General features: G+C 41.4%; 1 protein-coding gene across 1 annotated transcript in view; it reads left to right on the top strand.

Moving 5' to 3' along the window:
* The first annotated feature begins 116 nt into the window (after positions 1-116).
* Positions 117-25493, top strand: part of LOC101855252 — a 34046-nt gene continuing 8669 nt past the window's right edge. The window contains exons 1-6 of the mRNA XM_005097988.3: positions 117-221; positions 4953-5035; positions 10347-10403; positions 10814-16297; positions 17975-18139; positions 20120-20289. Coding sequence (XP_005098045.1) covers positions 5018-5035; positions 10347-10403; positions 10814-16297; positions 17975-18139; positions 20120-20289 — 5894 coding nt within the window. The 5' untranslated portion in view covers positions 117-221; positions 4953-5017. The remainder of the gene's footprint in view (positions 222-4952; positions 5036-10346; positions 10404-10813; positions 16298-17974; positions 18140-20119; positions 20290-25493) is intronic.

The following is a 25493-nucleotide window of genomic DNA, read 5'->3' as shown; positions in this document are numbered from 1 at the left end:
GCCATCGGAATTGTGGGAGGTAGGTACCTAGTTTTTGGAAAAATTAACCGGAGACCTAGTTTTGGGCTCGTATTCGGTTATTCGAATAATTTATTCGGTTTCTGCCCAGGCCTACCCTCCACCCACAGCAATGGCGGCAGATCTGAACTCGGATTGATGAAGTGCTGAGCGCAAAATAACTCTGTAAAGTAAAATCGCGTTCAAGATCGATGTTGCTGAAGGTCTGTTCAAATCCACTATTCATGAGCCTTTTTGTCAAATGCTGTTCGACTCTAGATTCTAGTCTAGATCTAGATCTAGAGATCTAGAAATCTAGATGTAGATCTAGATCTAGATATCTAGATCTAGAATCTAGAATCTAGATCTAGATCTAGAATTAGAATCTAGATCTAGATCTAGATCTAGATCTAGTCAATCTAGATTCTAGATCTAGATAATCTAGATCTAGAGATCTATAATCTAGACTCTAGACTTAGACTTAGATCTAGAGATATAGATCTAGATCTAGAGATTCTAATGCAGCTTTTCTTTTCTCCAAAATGAGAACTTGCGAGAGACGCAAAATTTGGGAGGACACTCTCCTCGGACCCTTTTTTCAGGCCGACTTAAGAGGTTCCTTCACCCTTTGGTCGTTAAACCCTTGTAGTTTTAGAAATTTTAAGGGTAAAAGTCAATAAGACATAAGATCTATCAGCTAATTTTATAGATCTAAATCGACGCTATTGAGTGGGATGTGGGACCGACTGCCAGCTGGACCATTAGTTGTTTACACTCTTTCTTACTTTAACTACGATGGCAGGCCTCTCTCTCTGCTCTCTGCCTGCTCACCACAATAAATTATGGTTCAAGGATCAGAGAGCGTGTAGATCTACAGACGTAACAAGACACAAGCATGAGACAATAATTATACTCTTGCATGACGGTAGAAGGGTTGTACAGTGGGTGCCGCATTCAACGAGGTCACATTCAACGAGAAGTCGGCTCCAACGAGGCAATCCTAAATCCCGATTTTTCCTCTCTCTTTGTAAATGTCGGCTCCAACGAGGTTGCAAACAGACCGAAGTCGCTTTCAACAAGGTCGGGGATAACCAAATTAAAGCTAGCTGCTTATTAAATTAGCGACCCCAAAAGCGAAGAATTTTTCTCCTTTCTCTCCATCTCACGCGAAGCACAAGGCACAAGGCCCATCCTCGATTCCTAACACATTGTATTTGTATTGCTAGATCTAGTGTGGCTCGGACTAATATGGGTCCCAAAGCCAAGAGGATGGGCGAGGGTTAGCTTATAATCTATACTATGGTAGGGATGAGAGGGGGTGGGTGGGAACGAGATGCGGGCTGTGTGAAACTGGATGAACTCTGGATGGGTAGGTCTAGATCTAGATCTAGATTGAAACCTTCTTTTTTTTTCAATTTTCTTTTCTCACCCATATCAGAAAATCCAAGCTCCCGCCTTTATTTTATGTAGATTTAGGCCTAGATGTTTGAGGGTAGATCTATGTTTTCACACGAGAAGTGTTCCGGGAAAAAACAAAATTATTTTTAAAATGCAGAAATGGTACATCGTGTAATATAATAACTTTCTTTACTTTAGCCGTAGTCACGTTCAACGAGAGGTCGGATCCAACGAGGACAACAAGCCGGTCCCAGCAACCTCGTTGAATGCGACACCCACTGTACATTATTTTTTCTTATTCTTTCTTTTTCTTTAAATTTTTTGCCTCTTCTTTCCCTTTCTTCTTGAACATTGAGTTTAGAGCCAAAAAAGAGAAAGAGAGCCATGAAATTCTCCTGGCCAGACACGATCCAAAAGAGCCAAAATTCTGGGATTTGGCTCCAAACTGACTGTGACTATTCGGACACGAACAGTGACGAACATGATGCTGTGGAGCATCAACCAGGATCCCTAGGCCTATAGGGTCATTTCCGGTTTTAGTAAATGAGGGGGTGAGAATAGTGAGACATGATGAGAATAACCACTTCCTTGGGGTTGGGGTAGGGTTAGGTTAGATCTTTTCTTTATTATAATGTCTGTTGGCATGTTGGGGTGGGCACTCTTCGGAAGAAGTGGTCCCGGTCTAGAGTCTAGTATACATGTAGGTCTAGATCTAGAGGTACTACACAAAATCGGAGAGGACTTCCATAACGAGGGACCACTTTGAGACAGAGTATAAAGGAGGGATAGGGCTAGGTTTGGGGTAGGGAGAGAGACAGACAAAGAGTAAGAGACAGTCTGTCTGTCTTTCTCTCACTCATGTACACACACACACACACACACACACACGCATTCACACACACACACACACACTCACAAATACACGAGTCCGAATAACATTTTTTCATATTCAGACTCGAGTCCGAATAAAAAAATTTCATATTCGGAGTCGGAATATGAAAAAATGTTATTCGGACACGGTCTGGAAAAAAGGAAGTGTCTTCGTTCTATAGATCTAACGTTCAGTGCTTCCAATTTTCCGCCATTTTTTAGTTTCCCCCACACTTTATCTGCCGATCCGATGCCCGCCGCCTCATTGATACCCCCCCCCCCCCACCCCTCATGTTTCCCACTTTCTTTGTTGTAGAAAAAGGTAAAATTGAAGATTAGCAGATCACCTGGCACCTGCATATTATGAGCTGTGTAAAAAAAAAGACCGATTCGTTCAAATACACAAGCCTGTGTCATCTCGATTGTTTTACCAAGAAAAAGTTGTGTTGCTGTGTAGAGCCGATCATACGGCAACTTTTGATTCCATAGACCAGCGCACAATTCATTACGTAGATCTACGTCAAGACTATCTTATTATTGTAATGATCAGTTGCCGGGGGGTGGGGGGGGGGGGGGGGAGACTGACGTTCAAAGCCCGGACCGATGGTGCCCCCCCCCCCCCCCTTACACGCACAGCCACACGTGTGCAGGCCGCCCATCCGACCCCGACACACGCTAACGAGCCATCTTTAATTGCTTCTGATGACCTCTTGACAAATAAACATTTATTAGAAGTGCTATAACTTTTCAGGCCGGCCTCAAATTCATCATAAGATAAAAACTCGGCTCCTGCACAATTTAACGCCATTTTGCCCGAAGTGATCCCGGTCTCTACCCAGCCTGAGGCGAGTCACGAGTGAGGCAGGACAGGAAGCCAGAGTCACGAGTCACAGGAAGTCGGCAGTGATGTCATGCTGGACATGAATCAGAGTCCGAATAACATTTTTTTATATTCGGACTCGAGTCCGAATAGTCACTTCGTTAGGTTTGGGGAAGGGTTTTAGGATTAGGTCTTGTGTTTGTTGGGGTGGTCGCTCGTTATGGAAGTCCTTCCCATAATCGGAAGCAACTGACGTCAAGTAAAAAAGTTGACTGAGTTGCCAGGTTGAAAAGGCCACCAATAAATGTATAATGTATAGATCTAGTATAAAATCTAGAAAAGGTCCAAGCCCATTTTAGACTAATTTTCGGCTCTCCTTCCCATAATCGGAAGCAACTGACGTCAAGTAAAAAAGTTGACTGAGTTGCCAGGGTGAAAAGGACACCAGTAAATGTATAATGTATAGATCTAGTATAGAATCTTGAAAAGGTCCAAGCCCATTTTCGGCTCTATCGTAAGGTTTTTTTAGTGTGCTGAAAACAATTTTGGCACTAAGAACTGTCACAAATCATTATTTTTGTGAATATCTATGGAATTAGGCCTGGACCACTTCTCCCGAAGAGAGCCTTGGGGTGGTCACTCGATACGGAAGTCCTTCCCAAAGTTTGTTTTTCTAGACTAACTCTAGGTCTAAATCGAGATCTAGATTTTTAGTCAAATTAAATGTTATTTTTGTTCACTCACTCTAGATCGAACACAGAATCTACTCTCACTTTCGCTACCCGGTTCTCTAACTCAGCTCTAGATCTAGTCCTAGATCTACTGTTGGTCTTGATATTCCCTTTCCTGTAAATTGATTTTTATTTAGATCTATTATAAACTGTATCACTGTGAAAGTGAGAATGCCATCGGAATTGTGGGAGGAGTTTTGCAGAGTTCCGGCACTTACGGTGACAAAGTCCACCGCGCAAACTATTCAAGAGTTAGGGTTAGGTTAGGGTTAGGGTGTGTTATTGGTCAGCCGGCCCTCTGCGGAACTCCATTCGGAATTGTTTAGTAAAGTTTAGACAGGCCATATTTAAAATGCATTTTGACCTCCCAATCTCAAATAAATTCCATTGTTCATTGTTGATTCTATAAATTGAATATTGAAACAAGGTTTCAAGGGATTCAAGAGGTGATTAAAGTTTTGCCCAGAGTTGGTTAACTAGTGGCATTGTGATTGTTACAGTTGTAATCTCCTGTGGCCTAGAGGTTTTGTTCGCCTCTCATTCAAAGGTCCAAGGTTCGAATCCGGGTAGGTCTAGCGACAGAAAATTTTCTTCACTAAAATAATAATGTCTCCTTTTACCTCCTCTCCTGCTCTCTAGCAATGTCCTGTTATCTGCTTTCGTCTCCACTTTCTTGCCCCACCCTCTCACCTCCTTTGCCCCCTCCTCTGGGCTTCTGACTCTTTCTGCAGCCTTTCTACCGCTACTCCTTGACTCCTTCTTACTTGCTGTCTTTCAGCCACACCCCTGTTCTTCTGCTGGTAGGATAGATTTAGATCTAGCCTTCTCGGACAAGGGCGAAAAATCTCGGAGGTCCCGTATGCAAGTTGCGCTTGTTAAAGATCCCTTGGTGGTCTACAATCGATAAGAGTAGGCTTCGGCGCCACCCAGGCAAAATTCAAAATTTCCCACCAACAGAAAATTATGTTAAAGTGTCCCAGGCGCTCATATGACCGTATGCAGTTGCGGGCACCGTAAGACACTTACCAAAACAAACAAAACCAAATCTTTTGACGAATTTATCATTATAAGTTTGGCTCACATTTCACCTTGCGTTGTATATTAGTTTAACAATGGAATGTTTTATTGATTCTCAGTCAAAGAGCTTCCCTACTGTCCTGACTTTCTGACATGACAGTACAGCACTTTCCGTAGTGTGACCATGGATAATGAAGAACAGGTGAGTAAATGTGATATTAATATATCTATATTTAAATATTATTAGGCTATATATATATATATATAATTTTTATTATAATTAACTTGAAATTTAGTTGGGTTTTTTCCAGTAAGCTGGTGTAAAAGTTGTAATCTTGTCACTGGTTCAGGAGGTAATCATGCTTTATAATGTACTTTTGGCTTTATTTAACTCAAGCTTAGATTATAATTTCTACAGCACTTTCTTGTTCATTTTTGTCTGCATTACACAAATTTTGACTTTATATCTACTGCAAATTATTATTAGTTTATGAGATTATGGGTATTTTTATTTATGATAAAAATATGAACTATACAGTAGTCTCCGCCTAAGATCCCGGTGCTCGGGAGCAAGGAAAATGTGGGATCTTAGGCAAACCGGGATCTTAGCTGAATGGCCAGAGGGAAGACTCCACAGTAACTCATGGGCAGGCCCTGTTTGATAGAATGCATTCTGATGCAGGGTTGGGTTGATTTAAATTAGTTGATTTTTTAAATTTATAAAAAAATTTAAAATAAAAATCAGTGATTTAAATCACTTGAAAAAAAAAGTATTTTTATTCAGTTTTTACATATTTCAACATTCAAAATTCCTTTCCTTGGTTTCATAAAACAGATATAAGGTTTAGTAGACTAATATAATCATGCTTAAAAGTCTACTTTCTGTAAAATAATACAGTATTCAATTTACTTTTTCCCCCATAATTGAAATCAGAGCTGGGTTGATTTAAATCAGTTGATTTTTGTTTTGTTTTAATCAACTTGATTTTTGAAATAAAAATAAGTGATATAAATCACTTTTTGAAAAATGTATTCAGTTTTTACATATTTAAACATTCATAATTCCTTTCCTTGGTTTTATTAAACAGATATAAAGGTTTAGAAGACTAATATAATCATGCTTAAAAGTCTGCTTTCCCCCCTGTCACTGTAAAATAATACAGTATTCAATTTACTTATTTTTCATAATTGAAATCATGGTTTAGTTTATTTAAATCAGGTGATTAAAAAAAAAATTAAATCAACTTGATTTTAAAAATAAAACAGTGATTTAAATCACCTTTAAAAAAAAATGTATTCTGTTTTTACATCTTTAAACATTCAGAATTCCTTTCCTTGGTTTTATAAAACAGATATAAAAGGTTTAGTAGACTAATATAATCATGCTTAAAAGTCTGCTTCCCCCCCCTGTCACTGTAAAATAATACAGTATTCAATTTACTTTTTTTTCATAATTGAAATTTGCATTTTCTTTTTCTTTTTAGACTAACACAAGCGCGCGCACACACACACACACACACACACACACACACACACACACACACACACACACACACACACACACACACACACACACACACACACACACACACACACACACACACACACACACACACACACACACACTGTAATAAAATGCAAGTTTATCTATGCATAATTACCCCCCCCCCTTCCTTTTAGACTGACATTTTCTTCATTTTTTGTCTGTAGCCATAATTCACTGATATAGCAGATTAAGGCTTTCTTTTGCAGTTGCTTAAATTAATCATTAGTTAAAATAAAGACAATGCAATTTGCACTAAAAGAACATACTTTTATCCACCAAAAATCCCAAACTGTCAACATATTTTAAAAAATCCAAAAAATCCAAAAAATCCGATTGAAATAAAAAAGATCTGATTTAAATTTAAAAAATCGATTAAAAATTTTTTTATTAAAAAATTCAAAAAAATCACCAACCCTGTTCTGATGTTTGCTTGTAGGCCCTCCCCACCTAGTGTGTGATGTAAGATCAGGGAGACGGCTCAGGTGATCAGGGAAAGCAAGGCATCGACGAATTCACACCTTAGTGCGATCATGTCTGGGACAAACATTGTAACCGCTTATCGAGATTTACAACCAGGCGTGGTTCGTCCATAGAGCACGGTCGTGCGGTGCCACCCAATTTTTTTAAAATGTTCTATTATGTAAAACACCCACAATAATAAAATAAAAGAAGTCAGAAACAAACACTAGCTAAATATTATACCAAAACAAGGTCCTCACTGGCGCCATGACTATCATTTCTGTGTCTATAGCGCTGTAAAACATTTACTATGCCATGCCAAAGTCCACGCGCTTTAGCTTAACATAATAGGATATTCAACAGTGTAACCTGACCTATAAATCGCTCTTGGGGATAACCCAAGCGATGACGACACTCGTAGCGAGTTTGGCAGTACATTAATATTAATAAGACGGCACATCTCAAATGTGCTCCTGCCGAATAGTGCCGAAACATAGCCCACAGTAGGCAGTCTAAAAATAAACGCGATAGACCGTACGCTATTCTTTGCCAATATTATGTGAGCCCCGGAGCAATCCAGCGGAGTGCTCAAGGGAATTGTGATTAGTTCATTGTCTGTCTTGCCACTATTTTAAGTGACTCTGTGACCGTGAACCTGAGGGAGGTGAACGTGACCGTTCTACGAGTTGTGCCTTTGAATGGTTTTGTAGTGGGGTAGTGAAAGCTATTACTAGAGTGTTCAGTTCCAATACATGGGATGAACGAAATTGATGTTTAGCTAACAAACAAATTTAGTACTAGAAATTAAAGCGACAAGTAAAAAGAATGAAAATAAAAGCACGAGGTCCTCCCTCACCAACACAAAGATTCTACAATTATGCACCGTCTCATTTACTATGCCCTTGAGTATCTTCAGCATGCGATAGCTTAATTGTGTACGTCCACTTTTTAGCCCCACGAGCCGCCCCTGTTTACAACAGAGGTGTGATCGCATTGATGAGAGTGAATGATCCGTGACGCGACGGACCGTACAATGATTGCAAGTTTTCGCTACTTGGTTGATCAGCTGAGAGCGCCCAGGTTTTTTTTTTTTTCTTTAATAAAGAAAAAAACAACTAAATTATGACCTGAAAAGTGGGATCTTAGCCGAATGCAGCTCCTTCAGTGCAGGATCTTATGGTGACCTTTTTATCAATAAAATTCTGTTTTTCCTAAACAGCGGGATTTTAGGCGAACCGGGACCTTAAGCGGTGGCGTGGGGTCTCAAGCAGAGACTACTGTATTATAATATAATTACAATACATGACCAAGTCTAATGGCATCATATATAGTAATTTGACTTATTTTTAACAACATGAGGGATTTCAGGGGGATATGCCTCCCCGCATTTCTCTATAATTTGATGTTTTAGCTATTAGGATTGATATTTTCTTGAAAACAATTGATTTGAAAGGGTTTTAGTTTCAGTAGCCATGTGTGTTCTGCAGCAAAAATTATGGCAGTTTAGCCCCAAAACCTGTGCATCTGCGTGTGGGTATAAAAGTAAAAATTTACTGTACTTTATGACATTAAAATGAAATGTAGGATTATTTTTTCTATAATATTGTGACACCCCCCCCCCCCCCCCCCCGTGACACAATTAGATAATTAGGTGACAACATCTTCGATCTGGACAACCAAATACAACAAACAGACCATGAGATCAAGAAAAAATCCCCAAGGATGGAGTTCAGATAGGAGTGTTGAGATCCACCTGCCGCCTGTAAATGAGATCGGGAGGTGGATTTCAGAAAGATATTTCGGGGCACAAAACTGGCTTGAGATAGAGAGGATTGCTTAGAACAGACAGAGGGCCACGAGAGCCCTATATGGGGTCCTGTGACCAACACCAGGGTGAAAAGCAGGGAGAGAAAGAGAGATCTTTGAACTGGGCTGACCTGAGCTGAGTGGGATATATGGCATCCCAGCAGAAAGACTCAAATGGTCCCAGTGGAATTAACTTCCCTGCACGGAATTAATATTCTCATGCCTCTTCTCTTATGTGTTAGGCGAAGAGCCTGACACATTCATCGCTGACACCAGGTTGAAATTACTAATTAATTTAATCTCAATTTATTGTATATATACACACATTCCATGTTGTATGATTTCGTTGAAGATGTACCAGCAACTAATATGAAACATGACGATGTCTTCTCCTCTTTTGTCTTGTATAGTTCAATATAGGAGGTTTTTTTTTCATTAATATGACGATGTGTGCAGTCTCATCTTGAAAAAAAAAAATGGTATAGGTTTGTGTATCAACACTGTTAGGTTATTTCAGAGGTGGGACCTTGTGTTTAATGTCCCGTCTCCGAAAAGACCAAACCAAGTGGGAAATAGGGGGGGCTCTTGTGGTCGAGTGGTTATGGTTTTCGCCTCTCGTTCAGTAGGCCCCAGGTTCAAATCTGGGTAACAACAGAAAAATTTCCTTCTCTAAAATTGTCTCCTTTCACCTCCTTTCCTGTTCTTCTAGCAATGTTCTGTCGTCTGCTTTCGTCTCCACTTTCTTGCCCCACCCCCTCACCTCCTTTGCCCCCCCCCCGGGCTCCTGTTTTTTTTCTGCAGCCTTTCTACTGCTTGGCTCCTTCTTACTGCTGTCTTTGGTCCGGTGTGCAAGTTGCGCATGTTAAAGATCCCTTGGTCGTCTAAAATGTATAAGAGTAGGCTTCAGCCACAACCCGAGCAAAATTCAAAATTTCCTACCAACTGAAAATATTTAATGTGTCCCGTGTGATCATATGACCTTATGCAGTTTTGAGCGCGGTAAAACACTTACATTACAAACAAGTCGGAAATTTTTATGAAATTTCTTTTCCAAGAACAATAACGGACTGAGCTGAGGCTTGAACACCAGAACCAGCAATTTCTTTATTACGAGTCCACTAGGCTGCCGATACCACTAATCTCATCTTGTTGGATAGTAATCCACCACTAGTTAGCAAAGTGCACTAATAAAGTGCAGTGGCTATCATATACAGTGTTTATGAATGATGAGTTACTTCTAATAATAATCATGGGATGTCTCATTTTCATATTTTAGAGAGATAAACCCTGTTTGCACACATCACCCATTGGTTGAACTTTCCCCACTGCAAATGATCTCAAACTCAAACCATAGGTTTCAATGAGATTACTAATTGCTTTATGAAAGGTACAAAACTTTTGCTTGTGTACTTCGTGATTGGTGTGCTGATGCTTTGCTAAAACGGACTTCCATGTTCAGACATTATTTGCTCTTACTGATAAGAATTTCATGTATGCATTGAAGAGGCTTAAGCTCGATATTATTCCTGTGTAAGATCAAAACAATAAATAAATGAAGGAACCTCATGATATGTTAGAAAATAAATAACACGAAGAACTAAAAATCTCAGAAAGTCTGCAGTGTAACAGTTTATCATGTGATTGAACTGTATGATAATTGAATTGATAGGCTTTTTGTCTTACTGCTGAATTTGTTTTTCAGATCTTGCAAATGTTGGAGAAGAAACAAGACTTGTTCAGGAGACATAAAAAATCTCAGGTAATGGTAATGTCTTTGAAAGTGTTTTTAAATAAGTGATAAAACCATAAACGTAACGAAAGTGTTTGTTGAACAGAATTTTGTACAGTTAGTAGTTAGTTCAATGATTTCAAGTGTGGGATTGTAGTTTTCTTACATAAACCTTTCTTGAAAACTTAATTCAAGAACATTATATGCAGACTGGCTTTGAATTGTCCATCAAAACTGTGTTCAATTTGACTCTCCTTTTACTTTTAGAGCTCTTAGTTGGTTTACACGTGTGTATTGTCTGCTTCCTGTACTTTTTCTGTTTCTGTTCTATTGTCCAAAGCTACAGCATACCAAAATATGGATGATATGGTGTCAGCTAGCCAGAAACTGCAAGCCAGCTCAGCTTTCAGATTTTGACTGTCATAATTTCTATTTTTCAGAAGCCCAAGCGATGTACCAATGTCACTGCTCTACACAAACTAAGATGTAGTGACCTTGATTCCAGGAGTGTGATCAACAACCGTCATGTGCAGCAGTTTGTCACAGAACAAGAGTTCAGATCGTCCCCTCATTTACCTGCCCCACCAATCAAATGTGGCATCGACACAACTTTTCAGGACAACAAGCAAAATGACCTCAAGCCGTCAGGTGGTGTTGCTCCCACTTCAACCAACAGTGGTAGAATTATTCATGGCGGAGGCCGAGAGAAAAAGGATTCAAAATCAGCTATTGTATCTGTTGATCCTTCTTCTCAAGATGGTAAAGTCAATACACGTCATAGCAGGACTCCATTAGCCTCAAAGAAAGAGCTTATTAACCGCAGTTCTACTGTGAAGACAATGAGCAAAGTGACAGTTGAAGAAAAGTCTTTTCTAAAAGATGCCGAGCTAACTCAAAAGCAAAATTCTTGTGTCGATAACAAAGTAGAGATAGAAGATGAAGAACGTGGATTTTTTTTTTATTCTACTCCTGAAAATCCTGAGAATAAACAGGCTACTACATCAGGAAAGTTACCAGGACCAAAAGGTGATAATCTGGACGGTGAGGGAGAATCAAGTGAAGAAGATGTGATTGAGGCAACACAGGTGTGCTCTGTCAAAACCAAATTTGCCAGTAGTGTTGGTCGCAGACAAAATCATGTGGATGTGTCAGAGTCTGGCAGAAGAAGGGGTCCGAGGTCTTTACTGACAGTAAGCCCACCTGGCTCCCTTTCAATAAAGAGTTCACTGTCATTTGGGAGTGCTGTGGACTCATTAGCATGCAGTTCTACGGACCAGAAGTCTCACCATCTCATTACAGACTCCCAGTTCTTTCAGATGCTCGGTGTGAGTGACTCTGAACAAGGAGAAAGTTACCTGGACACAATGCACTGTGATAAGGCCAGTAATCCCATTGAGTCTAACAATTCTGCTCTAGTTCAGTTTGAAAAGCAAACCTCAGATAGAACTCATGCCTTTGGTTCTCAGTCCAACACTAATGACTTTTGCCAGAAAACTTCATTCTCAGTTGATTCTCAGAATGGACAAAGTAGACTTATGGTTGACACTCAAGATGTTGAAAATAGAAGTTCGATTAACTCTCCAAGTTGTTCTATTGAATCTTGGTTAGATGAAAATACGTCTAAAGTTATCTCTAAAAAATGCGAGTCTACTCTTGACTCTTTGTTGGACCAAAATACGTCTAAAGTTATCTCTCAAAAGTGTGAGACAAAAGTAGATTGCAACAATGATATGATCAGTATGTCTCCTATTGGCTGTCGAAATCGACTGAAGACATGCACAACTGACACTCAAAATGACCAAAGTAGATCTTCTTTTGATTCTCAAGATGGCGAAAAGTCCACTATCGATTTTCAAAATGACCAAAGAAAGTCTGCAGTTTGCCTTCAAAACCCTACGAGTTCAGAGACAATTTTATCTCTCAAGAATGCTAGTCTTTCCTACATTCCACTTGAACAGAAGTTGTCTCCATCTTCTGAATCAAGTGAGCTCATGTTAAAAGCTTTAAGCACAAATGCAAGCTCGCCACAAGAATCCCTGTTGTATGCTTACCCGACAACTGTGCCTGACACGGAGATGCCTGTGTCTGAAATGCCTTACAGCAACTTTACAGAACTTGATGCCATTCCATACTCACAGTTTGAACTGTCAGAAGATTTTTTGTCAAATGAAATTCCATTTCAGAACTTTAAAGGTGTCAAGGCTAGGAAAAAATCAATATCTTTGGTGAAAAGACGTTCACCAAGAATAGCTTCTCAGTCTTATAGTGGCAATAATAGTGCCGGTATTCAATCTTCTAATGTGTCGCGGGCCACACCAAAGTCTACCTGCACTTCTCAAATGTCCCATCGGCAAGCTGGATCCAAGGCAGGCACCCAGGGCGGGTCTGCTTGGAGGACAAAGAAAGCCCAGGCCATCTTTGCCATCTTTCAGGTCCTTATTGAGGAGATGAAAAAGATACCCTCATCCGAGTTTGAACTTCCAGATGTATACAGGAGCTTACAAAGTAATACTGATACTGGAGAGAAATACTTGGAGTCACAGCCTGAGGTGGTCCCTTCAAATGTGTCTCTTGACAATGTGCCTACTTCTGCACTGGAGGAAGGTAGGAGTGCTGCTCTCAGCCACAAGACAGCAGAGGGCAATTGGAAGACCTATCACCCTGACGAGGTCAAACCGTCTAATTATTTGTTAAACTTTAAAAATGTTGATCAAACAAAGGTAGACTTAGACGATGGAATGTCTGTTCAGTGTTCAGGTTCAAGCAAGTCTAATAACGCCCTGGTCAGAGCTACTGGCTCGGCTGCTATAAGACGCGGGTCTGTGGCTGGGGACCCCGTGGACTTCACTGATTGCATCCCAGAGTCAGAAGTCGACACAATAGAGGACTCTGAGCCAACTGAAAGCTCTGGTTTAATGCACACTGGGAAGTCCGATGTGACATATATTGTCAAGTATAATGCGACACAGACGGTTGTCAGTGATAGGCATACGAAGAAGTATAATTCCATACGAAAAGAGAAATCTGATTCGACTCTTTCTGTGATATCTGATGACACTCTGATCACAAAATTTGATAAGTCTGAATTGAAGCCACCAGGTAGATCTAACTTAATGGAAACAAGGCAATCAGATGAGAGTGACAAAGGAAATTGTAAGGTGATGGGTGCAAAGAAGTCTGAAGTGAAAAGTGTTTCTGAATCTGATGTCACTGGCACCGAACGCTTTGATCAGGTATTGTTAAAACAGTCTTGTACAAATGGTAAATCAGAGTTTGATGGACCCCTGACAGTAAAATCTCATGTAAAGAGGTGTGAAAACTTTGAAGTAACAGATTCTGCACAGTCCTATATGGCACCAAGAAAGAAATCCAGTAATAGTGAGAAGTTATTAGACAACACGACTTTGTCCATGAAAGCTTATGGAAAGCAAAAAGTGATTTGTGACCAAATTGTTGGACCTGTACGGCTGGCACCAGAAGGGAATGCAGAACCAACTGTTATCCTTGAAAGTCCCTTAGCAAAATCCCAAAAGGGGGTTACGAATTCTCATATGGTTCGATCTTCATCAAACATGGATGTACAAAAAATGATGGAAGGTAATGATGTGGTGCAAAAACTACCAGTTTCCCCGCTGCAGTCAGGAGAGCAGAATAAGAAGCAAACGCTTGAACAGGACTTGGGGCGGAACGTGAAGGGAGACGCCACACGAACATCTGCATCCTTAGGGGATATATTGCTTGAGTCTGAACTGAAGGAGAAATTTATGTGTAACCCTGACAGTGTTTTATCACAGAGAAGGATCGATACCCCTGATTTCCCTTCCACCCCTCGACGTAGGAAGTCCAAAAAATTGAGGCACTCGCTTTCATTGAACCGTAGACTTTTCTCCCGTTCTGTAGTAACAGCTTCAGCTGATCATTCTCCCAAGGATAAGGTTTGCAGTGACAACTACCCTGGTGTAGAAAGTGAAAAAGAGAAGACAGTAGAAGATGTTAAGTATGCTGGAAACAGTCCAGGGGAAAGGGACTGTGTTATTGTCCAACATTGCAGTGAAGAAATGGGAGCCAAGGAAAAGCCTTGTAGCGATGTTTCTCCTAAAGCAAAACGGAGGAGAAGAAACATGATAGAAAATGCAAGGCCCTCAACAGAAGAACCTGATGCAGATGATAATGTCCACCTGTCCAGTGGAGAGAATGCCAAAGTTCTTCCACCTGCCTTGACACTGTGCTGTGAGAACGAAAACGTGGAAAGTTCAAGCACTCTTATCAATGAGACCGAGGTGATGGACACGAGCGGAGAGGGTGTCAGAGTAGGTGCAGCCAATTTTAATGGTTTCCCTTTTGAAAATATTGAGGTTGTGAATACAACATCTGTTTGTAGTGTTAGAGACAAAAGAGACAACGCTGATGTTCGTGCCACCTACTGTAGTCCGGTACGTGTCCCAGAGAGTAGTGTTGTCAGAGGTGTTGATCATAATTTCAGCCTCACCAGTGCAGCGGATGTAGTCAGACAAAATACTGACAATGTCATGTTAAACAGTGAAGCTGATGACAGAGAACATACTGACTCTTGCCGTGTGAGCACAGTCAGACAAAATATTAACAATGTGAATTTCCCAGCTTCCGACCTCAATCTGATTCATGATAAAGTTCTTGTAGCAGCTGAATGTGATGATATTAGAAACGTAGCCAGCAAACAAGAAGATAATGCTGGCTGTGTCAGTTTCACCACTGGCCAAGGCTTGTGTCCGTCTAACTGTCACTTGTCGCCAGTGGCTTCCAGTCCAGGTGTGCTGAGTCAGTCTATGTGTGAAATTGTTTCAATTGGGGTACCAATGACTCCTTCTGCAGTCGGCCACTCTGTTGGCAGTCTCCCCCCCTCACCGCAAACTCCAGTTACTCCAATTATATCATCAGCCAGACGAAAACCAACACCATCTGTAAAGTCTCATCAAAGATTTTCTTTTACATCAACTCCCAAGACCAATATAAAACAGAACTCCCTATCCGGACTTCCTTTGGAGTCACCATGCTCTGCTACAGACTATTCAGCAACCTTAGGTGTTGAGAACCGAACTATCAATGACCGAAATGAACTTTTGTGTGACGCTATTGAACAAGGACCTGCATCAACCACCTGCAGTTCTGCTTCTAAGGTACCACAGCATAAATGTTTGACTGAAACTGTGTCTGTCCATGCGCCTCCTACGCTTGCGTCACCCACAGGAACCTCGGTCGACAACAATGATGAAGTGAAGCCCATTCACCACCACGACGGCTGCGCGTCTCTGACAGATAGGTCTCCTTTAGGGGTTGCTGTCAGGACTTGTCAAGTCAACACCTCAGTCTGTGAAGAGAGCTATGTGTCTCCTGGTCAAACCCTGGCATGTGGGTCACCTGTAGTGACCTCCTGCTGTCATGGTCAAGTGAAATCCATACTTCATGAGGAGAGCTACGTGTCTCCTGGCCAGCCTCCAAAGTGTGCGTCTCTTGGTGTTGATCAACGGAATAATAAGTCCTGCGAAGAAAAGACAGCTCACCATGATGAGAGCTATGTGTCTCCTGCTCAGCCTCCCCAATGTAAGACTCCCAGAGGGACAATGATCAGTATGGCTCAGTCAGAAACTCCAAACTTTGAGGAGAGCTATGTGATGTGTCCTGGCCAGCCTGTAATGAGTTCTTCTTCAGTAGTGACCCCTGCTGGTGATAGTCAAGAAAAGATGAGTCAGCAGTGTGTGATGAATAAAGGGAGAAAGTTGAATGCTACCCCATCTGGCTTGACATACATTTGGGAGGAAGGCAGTTCTGGACCGCGACATGGCTCATTTGTCTTCACACCTGGCCGCAGGAAATCACGATCTGGGGACAGGAGGGGAAAGAGTAACAAACCTTCGAAGACTCTTAAATTTTCTGGATGCTTTCAGGTGAGGCTTGTGTCTTTACTTTGCCATTCCAATATTGGTAGTTGGAGCGTTCAGTGGTTTGGTTTTTTATGTTTTATTTCTCTCTAATGCCCCTGTTATTTTTCTGTTGTCTCGCTTTTCTTGCCCATACTGAAGGGCCATTATTGTGCTAAATTACTAATGTGCTAATTTTTCATTCTAACCATCACAGTATGATTTAAGTGCAGTCCTTACTATATCTAATTTCATAGTACAGTACACTTTCCAGCTTTTGCCGGAATTTTGAAATTCCCAAAATGTCAGTTCGCTGGTTTTCAGAGCTTTAAATTTTTTAAAAGTTTGTTCTTCTGTTATTACTATTGTTGTCCTAATCTGGTCCTTGTACTTGTAACATGATCTAATACCATTGATAAAGATTAAACATGATTCACTTTCACAAACTCAAATTAATAACTCAGCGATTGTGTTGGGGACTCTGGAGGTGGAGTCTGCCTGAGCCTGGGCCACTTCAAGTGTCCCAGAAAAGTTTCAGGTATTGGGGGAAAAAAAGGTATCAATTCAGAACATAGGCTTCTCTTAAATCTGCTCCTTGCTATCAGAGACTTGGCAAGGTTTCCTCTTACAAAGCTCAGCCATATTTGGCTTAAAGGAGGACCCCATGCATTCTAAGCTTTTTTATGTCAAGAAGGGGTCGCAAAATGTCATTGTGTGGGCCTCAATTGGTGTAGAATGTCCAGTGAGAGAAAATGTCATGGTTGGAAGTCAAAAGCATGGTTTTGGGTGGCTATTTATCTTCAACTGACATTAATTTTTACTTCAAAATCTATGCTTTTTTCACCTGAATAGAGGACATAAGGACTTAAAACTATGCTGTCTGTGAGGACACTTCAGCTATTGAAATGAATTGACAGTATAGAAGTATGAGAATCTGGTTTTTTGTTATTTTATGTTTTGTCCCAGTATCTGAAATTTGGCCAAAATGTGGGGGTTTTAAGCTTTCGCTGAAGGTTCTTCATTACTCTCTCTGCACACCTAGTCCCCTCAATTGTTTATTTCTCACAGTCCGTATCTTCTGTGTTTCTTTTCCGTATTGTTGCTGTCCTAATCAGTATGTGGCAAAAAGGATCATAACCGATTATTTCGTGAACTCATTTTATTTCACAACCCTACCAATAAGTTCACCGTCTTTTATTATGACCATGCTTATGTTTGTGCTTTTATTTTGTTTTTGTTTAACCCACGGCTTGTAGAAATGGTTTACCTCCTGGGACAGTGCCACTGACTGTAGTGTTTTTAGGCCATTCCCAAAGGGGAGACATTTCTCGTTCAAGCATAGTGGAATTGTAAGTGGGCTTACCCATGTCACTCTCATAACTGTGCCTAATCTACAACAGGGAACTGCTGCTTTTTCTTTCCTGATCGTTTCTATTGTCATTTTCCTGTACTTCTTTTGTATGTTTGTCACTCTTGTGACTTGCTATTTCCGGGGTGCCTTGATAGTCGAAGCATACCTTGTGCTGTTGAAGCTAGAGAGGTGAGCAGTCTAAGTCTGATTCCCTGTAAAGACTTCTCTATTGACACCCACCCGTTGGCGCTCATATGACCTAATGCAGTTGCGAGCGCCGTAAAACCCTCTACTATAGAAAAAATAGAAATGGTTTTAAATTAAATTTTTAAAAATTTAATCGTTATCTCCAGTCATGTTCCCAAGATGCAGTGGTGCGGCTGCTGTGTGGAGAGGTAATCCTCCCTGATGGTCAGAGCCAGCCGTATGTGGTGAGCGTCCAGGCCACAGCATTAACCATCTGGGCACAGACAGATCAGGAGCAGTGGGCAGCTGAACTTGACTGGGCCTTGTCTCAGGTGAGAGTTGTTTGCCACCTTTAGATAAAAAAGAAAGGATTGCCTCTACTTGGGATATTTTGAAGGTGCAGGAGGGGGGAGGAGCAACCACTCTGGTAGGGGAAGAATTATTTCAAGAAGATCATTTATGCCCTACTTCTTACCTACCAGATATCTGTTGTCCTTATCTCTCCTCCTCTTTTTGTTTGTTAGTTACACTGTGGAAACTCCTCTAATCTTCAAGGATTATCTGATTGTGTTGCAAGCGCCGTATAATTTTTTTAACCAAAACTAAAAAAACTATCTATACCCTACTTTATGGGCGTCTGCTTAGGTCAAATTGGTACGTTCTTAAAGAATAGCAAGTGCATTTCTGTGTGTTGAGCTCTGCTGTTTATACAAAGAGACATATACAGTGGAAGCCATCTATAACAGGCCCGGTAATAGCAGGGATCCGGTAATAACAGGTAAAAAATCCCTGTTTTTTCCCACTCTTTGTCTCTATTAAAAGTTATCAACAATGACAGGGCCTCATTCAAGCCCAATCGGTTATAGCAGGGACAAAGGCTCCTTAACGACATGTAAAAAGTAAGAGAGAGAGAGAGAACCACTCAGCGGATGGAGCGAGAGAGGGCTGCGGTGTGCTGTAGACTTCGATGTAGCCCAAACCTAACTACCCGCTCGCGTAATATGTCATGCGCAGGCCATGGGAAACTACCTATGAATAAGTACAGCTGGATTAGTCCACAAATGCTTACTTCCCTTGCATTTTTGATTTAACATGGATCTGATATAACAGGATTTTTCTCCTTTCCACCATCCCTGTTATATCAGGTTTCCACTGTATATGGGTTATGTCCAATATGAATGTTAATTGTCATAGTTGTATAATATAATCACATGTTCTACTAGGTTTTGTGAAATTGTTCCAGGGTTGTGCAAGACTGATTCAGCTCTAAAAACAACCGTTTTGCATAGTACTGATCAAAGCTCACAGCTTTGAGTAGATATTTTTGAAAAGTTTTCCTTTGGTCAAGATGAAATCATTTGGACTCTTTTTTTTTTTTTCAAATCAATTTTAGATTTAAGTGCATTAAACATATCTCTGAAAAGTCACCAAAATATTCTGAGAATTTCTTTTGCTTGTGCATTTGGTAAGGATATAACCATTGTATTGAAGAGTTGTGATATCAAGGCTTTAGTGAAGGAAAAAAGGGTTTCTTTGTGGAGTGGTAAAGACACTAGGGGGGCTCTCGTGGCCTAGAGGTTAAGGTGTTGGCCTCTCATTCAAAAGGTCCCGGGTTCGAATCCGGGCAGTGACTGAAAAATTTTCTTCTCTAAAATTGTCTCCTTTCACCTCCTTTCCTGCTCTCTAGCAATATTCTGTCGTCTGCTTTCGTCTCCTCTTTCTGCCCCCACCCCCTCACCTCCTTTGCCCCCTCCTCTGGGCTCCTGACTCTTTCTGCAGCCTTTCTACTGCTACTCCTTGACTCCTTCTTACAGCTGTCTTTCTGCCACACCCCTGATCTTCTGGTAGGAAAGATCTACACCTAGCCTTCTCGGACAAGGGCGAAAAATCTCGGAGGGCCCGTGTGCAAGTTGCGCACGCTAAAGATCCCTTGGTGGTCTAAAATCGATAAGAGTAGGCTTCGGCCGCCACCCGGGCAAAATTCAAAATTTCCTACCAACTGAAAATATTAGGTGTGTCCCGCGCGCTCATATGACCTATGCAGTTGCGAGCGCCGTAAAACACTTTACAAAAACAAAACAAACAAAAAGACACTGGCTTTGTACTTTTTGTCTGAAAACTGATCTTTGCCGAACTGCCGAGAGATTTTTGGTCGGGGAGTTGTCATGGCTCTGTGCTGTTGTGAATGGTTCCCAAAACATTAATGCGGATTTTTGAATGGAAAAGCATGTTGATTTTTTGGTCTCAGACATCACTAAAAACCAGTCTGAGTCGAACATCTTCTCTTGACTACCTTCTGTGCTCTTATCCAGGCTTCCCATATCCTGAGCAGCTGCCTTCTCCCGGCCAAAGATTCTGTGGTTGTCGTGACCAGTGGTCGGTTGTCTGGCCAGCCTTGCTCTGATGTGTTTGTCTATCACTGGACCTCGGAAACCACCTCACGGTTCAGCCTCCCCTTGGCTGAAGAATATCCAGAACTGAGGTAGGTGAAATCACATAGTATAGCTGCCAAACAGTATGTGAAAAACATTATTTAAAACTCTTCCTACCTGGCCCAGGGCTTTTCCCTGACCTATTTTTACGCCCCTACCCCACCAAAGGAAAATGTCAAAATATCCAACGAAACACACGCAAACCATATCTTGTGGCCCATCAAACTGAGGGTTAAAAAATAATCTATCAGATGGCGATACAATATTGAAGATTTATTTCAATGATATTACTTTGGGGTTTCTAAAAGTGATTATGCAATATCGGTGTCATATGAAATCAACAATTTTCCAGCTTTGGAAGGTCATATCTAAAAAAGTACAAAAACAGCATCATTCAAACTTCCCAAGTAGGTTGCCTCAAGTACTGCTAAGAAATGCTGAAAGTTATGTATGTGTACCTAATAGAGAAGTAAAAATATGAGACATATACTGAAGTCAGGGGAGCGCTTTTTTTCACATATTTATGTTTCGAAGGGGACAAAAAAAAAGCGCTGAAATGACTAAAAATCGTCTCTCAGTGCTATATTTTCTTTCGTATCTGCTAACAGGAAGTCTATTTTATTATTTTGAAAACATGGATCGGCCGAGAACTTTGTGTCTTTTCATTACTGGATTGGAATAGATAGTGAGCCACTCGAGCTGTATTTTGCGGCTCTCGGTCCGGTAAGGCCCGGTCCGCGAGCCGCAAAATGCGGCTCGTGGTAGGGAAAGTGTTGATACATTTTTGAGGCTTTGAGGTCGGAAGTCACGTTTGGTATCGGACAATTTGTGTTCTCTGTTTTCTAGTATCACTCCTCATGGACTTAATGATACTGAAGAAAAATTATGAACATTCAAGACTGAATTTATGAATACAGTAGTCCCCACCTAAGATCCGGGTGCTCGAGAGAAAGGAAATGCGGGATCTTAGGCGAACCGGGGTCTTAATCGACGATCCCAGGGAAGAATCTATGGGGACCCATGTTAAGGCTTACAATAGGTAAAATGGTCTCCCTCCTCTCTAAAATGAACCCTTAGTGGGTTTATGACATATGGCGAGCAAGGAGTGGTTAACCTTGATGGCCTATCACAGTGCATAGTGCCACGAGGCGTGCCATTTTCACTTATTATCCTATCATGAGTCTCAAGATCTACGCTTATTCAGCTGCCCCTCCCCTTTACCTGTCAAAAATTTATAGCTTTCCATCTCTGACCGAGTTCCCCCCCCCCCCTCCTCCCCAAACGCCTTTGTCGTTACACACCATTACGTCGTGAACACACCAATTAAAATTCAGTCTGTCTAGCAAATTCGGGTGTAGAGACAACTGCTGCAATCAATACCTACTGCAATGGTCAGGGAAGAGTTCACGGTTCGATGTGATCCCGCCTGGAACGAACCTGTAGGCCCTATCCACCCAGCGAGTGATGTAAGTTTAGGGGGAGAGCTCAGGTGTGAGTACAATGCGTGGGGAAAACAAACGCGTCGGTCAGTTCACACCCCGGTGTGATCCCGTCGGGGGCAAACATTGTATCGCTTCATCCAGTTTTACTACGTGTATGCGATCACATTCACGATAGTGGCTGATCTTTGATGCGACGGACAGTTTATTGGTCTCAACTTTTCACTCTTGTTTGATCGGCTGTGCCCGCCCAGGTTTTTGTTCCGCAAATTATGGTCTGAAATGCGGGATCTTAGCCGAATGTAGACCTTCAAAGTGAATCAGAGCGGGATCTTAGGGGTGACTTTTGTATAGTAAAAATTCTGTTTTCTTAAAACAGCGGGATCTTAAGCAAACCGGGATCGTAAGCGGTGGGGTCTTAGGCGGAGACTACTGTAATAATGAGAATGGAACTCATTTAAAGTCAATTAGAGTTGCATCAAAACATAAGATAAAGATCTTTACTAAACATTGTTCCTATTGTAACTTAGTGTTGCTTCAGGTCTTCTTGAAAAGTTTGAATGAATTGAATACAGAAAAGTTTGTGTAAAGGATTTGAGGCGAGGGGGGGGGGGGGGGGGGGGGGGGGGTTTACTTGGCCCATGCCCACAGTTGTCCCACCATGTGGATAGAGTCTGGGTTTTTTTGGCTTTGAAAAGTTTGCAAGTATGATAGAGCCACTGTGTTTTGGCTGTGGAGCTGTTTTAATGCATCCGTCAGTGATTTCCAAAAACTTGAGTCTCCCTTGAAAGCAGAAGCTTTTTCTTTTTTTGTGAGTGAAAGTTGAAGATGGCTATCATTCCATTGCGTAGAAAAAGAATGCTATACTTCTTTTCTTTTATACTATTTATTCTCCCTTCTATATTTTTCCCTTGCACTATTCAATCAATGTTCTTTTCTTCACTCAGAAAAGACTTATCTTCAGTTTTACTTTTGTCTTAACTGTCTATTAAACTTAAATAAATTTTTCTACAACTTGATAGCTGGATGCAATACTTCGACAAACGCCAAATGCAATTTGGCAATTTTTAGTCTTGCACCCAGATATCAAACTGTTCCCACAAGGCCATATTACGGTAACTTGGAGAAGCTTTATAGTGAGGGGTATCTTATATACCTGTAATATATAGCGAGCAAAAGAAACGCGAAATCCTCTGGGTTTTTTGTAATGGTGATCATGTGTGTTCTCCATTTTTTTACAAAATGGCGGAACTTACACACAAACTTTTTTCTGGCATTACGAAAGGATACGTGGGGCATCACTGCGAATGTTAAATTTCAACTGAGTACATTTTCAACTTCCGGTTAATACATCAAAATGCTTGGCTGCAAGTATGGCCACCATTAGCGCAGATATCAGCAGCACATCTCTGGTACATGGAAGCCACTGGGCTGTTGGCAACACGTAGTGGGATCTGCGTCCATACCTCCTGGATGACCAAAATTCCTGTTTCTGCGCGGTTCTCTGCCTTGGTTGTCTTCCCGTGTTGCGCTGTTTAATTTCGTCCCAAAAATGCTCACTTGTGTTTTAATGCGGGCTAAGTGCAGAGTGAGGCTGCAGGATGATGCCATGATGCTGGGGGAAACCCTATGTAGCACGGGCAGTGTGAGCATGACATTTATCTTGCCGGAACCGAAAGTTAAAATTTTGTTTGTGTAGAGGGGTCCTAAGAACTTTTGCTATGCAGCATTGACACCTTGACCTCCACTTTGGCCTTGATTTTGGAAGATTGCTGGTCCACAGGATTCCACCCTAGCTCATGACGTGATGTCCTCCCCAGCAATTCTTCTCTATGACACAGTTGTCATGAAAACGTTCGCCTCTCTCTTGGTAACCTCTGAGGCGCCTATTTATTGTATCAATGAAAACTGGCATTCGTCTGAAAAGAAAACCGAAGATCAGTCTTTCAGATGCCAGTTGACATGTTCTTGGCGATGGTGTGCGGTCAAGACTGGACCATGGTGAGGTCAGTGACATCTAATCTAAGGCCTACCTAAAGCAATTGTCAGTTCTCTGTGTGTCCTCCGTGGATCTTATCAAATCTGATGTTCTTGTAGCTGTATGAAGTCAATTTGCATGATGCATCCTGACATTGTGTCTGTATGCACGTGCATCAGTCACTCAGGGTCGACCTGACCTTCGTCAGTCTGCAGTAGTAATTGTGAGCTGAAAACAGGTTATCAGTCTGTGGATAGTCGAGATGTGAACATGAAAATGATTGGCGATCACAATTGGCCTTTCTCCACCCTCCAAACAGCCTATTGCTCTTTCTTGCTGTATAGCCCTTAAACATGACATTGACATTGCAAATGCATGCGAAACAACCGAACCGATTATTCCCTTTTTTCCACCTATTTAGACCATGGTTTGAAAGCACCAGGTGGCTTTTTCCATGCCTGAATTAAGGGGCAATAACTCTAGTTGTCGGTGACATGCAAGACAGGGGACTTGATTTCCTAAGAACATTTGACATACTAAGATAAGATAAGATAATAAGAGGGAAATTTTTCTTGTCTGTACAGGACCGTAAAAACATGTGCAGGTATACTTAAAAAATCTTAATTTTAAATTACTCTCATTAAAATTCAGTATGAAAAGAGAAGTAAAGCTGACAAAATGTACATATCACATCAGATACATCTTTCAACCACGTGCAGGAATTTAATTACTAGACCTTTAGAGTTATATATGAGGGCTGTCCCACGGAAAACCGGAATTTGGCTGTAATTTGAAAACTATTCAATATTTTTACATTCTGTAAACGCACACTTGTAAAACAATCATTTACGAATTTCCCGATTGAGCACCATGAGCATCGCACAAACCAAATGAACACAGCAGTTCTCCAAAGATGGCTACCTCCTTGGAAAATTGGTCAAGGGTAGAAGTGAGGTCTGTCTTTCGGTTTCTGACCGCAAAAGGTCTCAAACCTATAGAAATACACACTGAAATAAAGTAAGTTTATGGGGAGAAAGTAATGGCAAGGTCACAGGTTTATGAGTAGTGTAGTAAGTTCAAAGCCGGGCACGGATGTCAATGACAAAGTTCACCCAGGACCTTGTTTTTCTGCCAAGACTGAGGACAACAAGAGTCGCATTAACGAACTCATTCAAACAGACAGGCGCCTAAAAATTCGCAAAATTTCCGAGTCGCTAAACATTTCAAAGTCAACTGTCCATAAGATAGTGTTTGATGAGATGCACTATCGAAAGGTCTCTGCTTGATGGGTCCCAAAAGAGCCTACAGCTGACCACAAGACGCAACATGTTAAAGTATCTCAGACTTTGTTGAATCATTATTGCCAAGCTGTCGAGGGAGTCATGAATGTTTCTGGAGACCTTCAACAATACGATGAAGCATTCCTGAGAAGCACTATTACAGGTGGTGATACTTGGTGGATACACCACATGAACCATGAGACGAAGAAGGATTCAATGGTTTGGAATCACATGTCTTCACCTCCCCCCAAAAAAGTTAAGTTCAGCCATCTGTGAGGAAACTCATGGCCTCGGTTTTTTGGGATGCTAAGGGTGTTCTGCTTCTTGACATTCTGGAACCAGGACGAACTGTTAATGCTAACAGATACTGCCAGACTCTTGATAAGTTGAGAGAGGTGCGCCGAAAAAGACCAGGCGGGTTGTCCAGCGGGGTCATTTTGCAGCATGACAACGCAAAGCCGCACACCGCAAACGCTACGAAAAACTGGATCCAAAGGTTCGGCTGGGAAGTTCTGCCACACCCCACTCACAGTCTTGACTTGGCCCCGTCAGATTAT

Source organism: Aplysia californica, unplaced genomic scaffold (genome assembly GCF_000002075.1).
Source record: "Aplysia californica isolate F4 #8 unplaced genomic scaffold, AplCal3.0 scaffold00170, whole genome shotgun sequence".
NCBI lineage: Eukaryota > Metazoa > Mollusca > Gastropoda > Aplysiida > Aplysiidae > Aplysia > Aplysia californica.
Note: the sequence above shows the minus strand (reverse complement) of the source record. Positions and strands in the feature narration are given on the sequence as shown.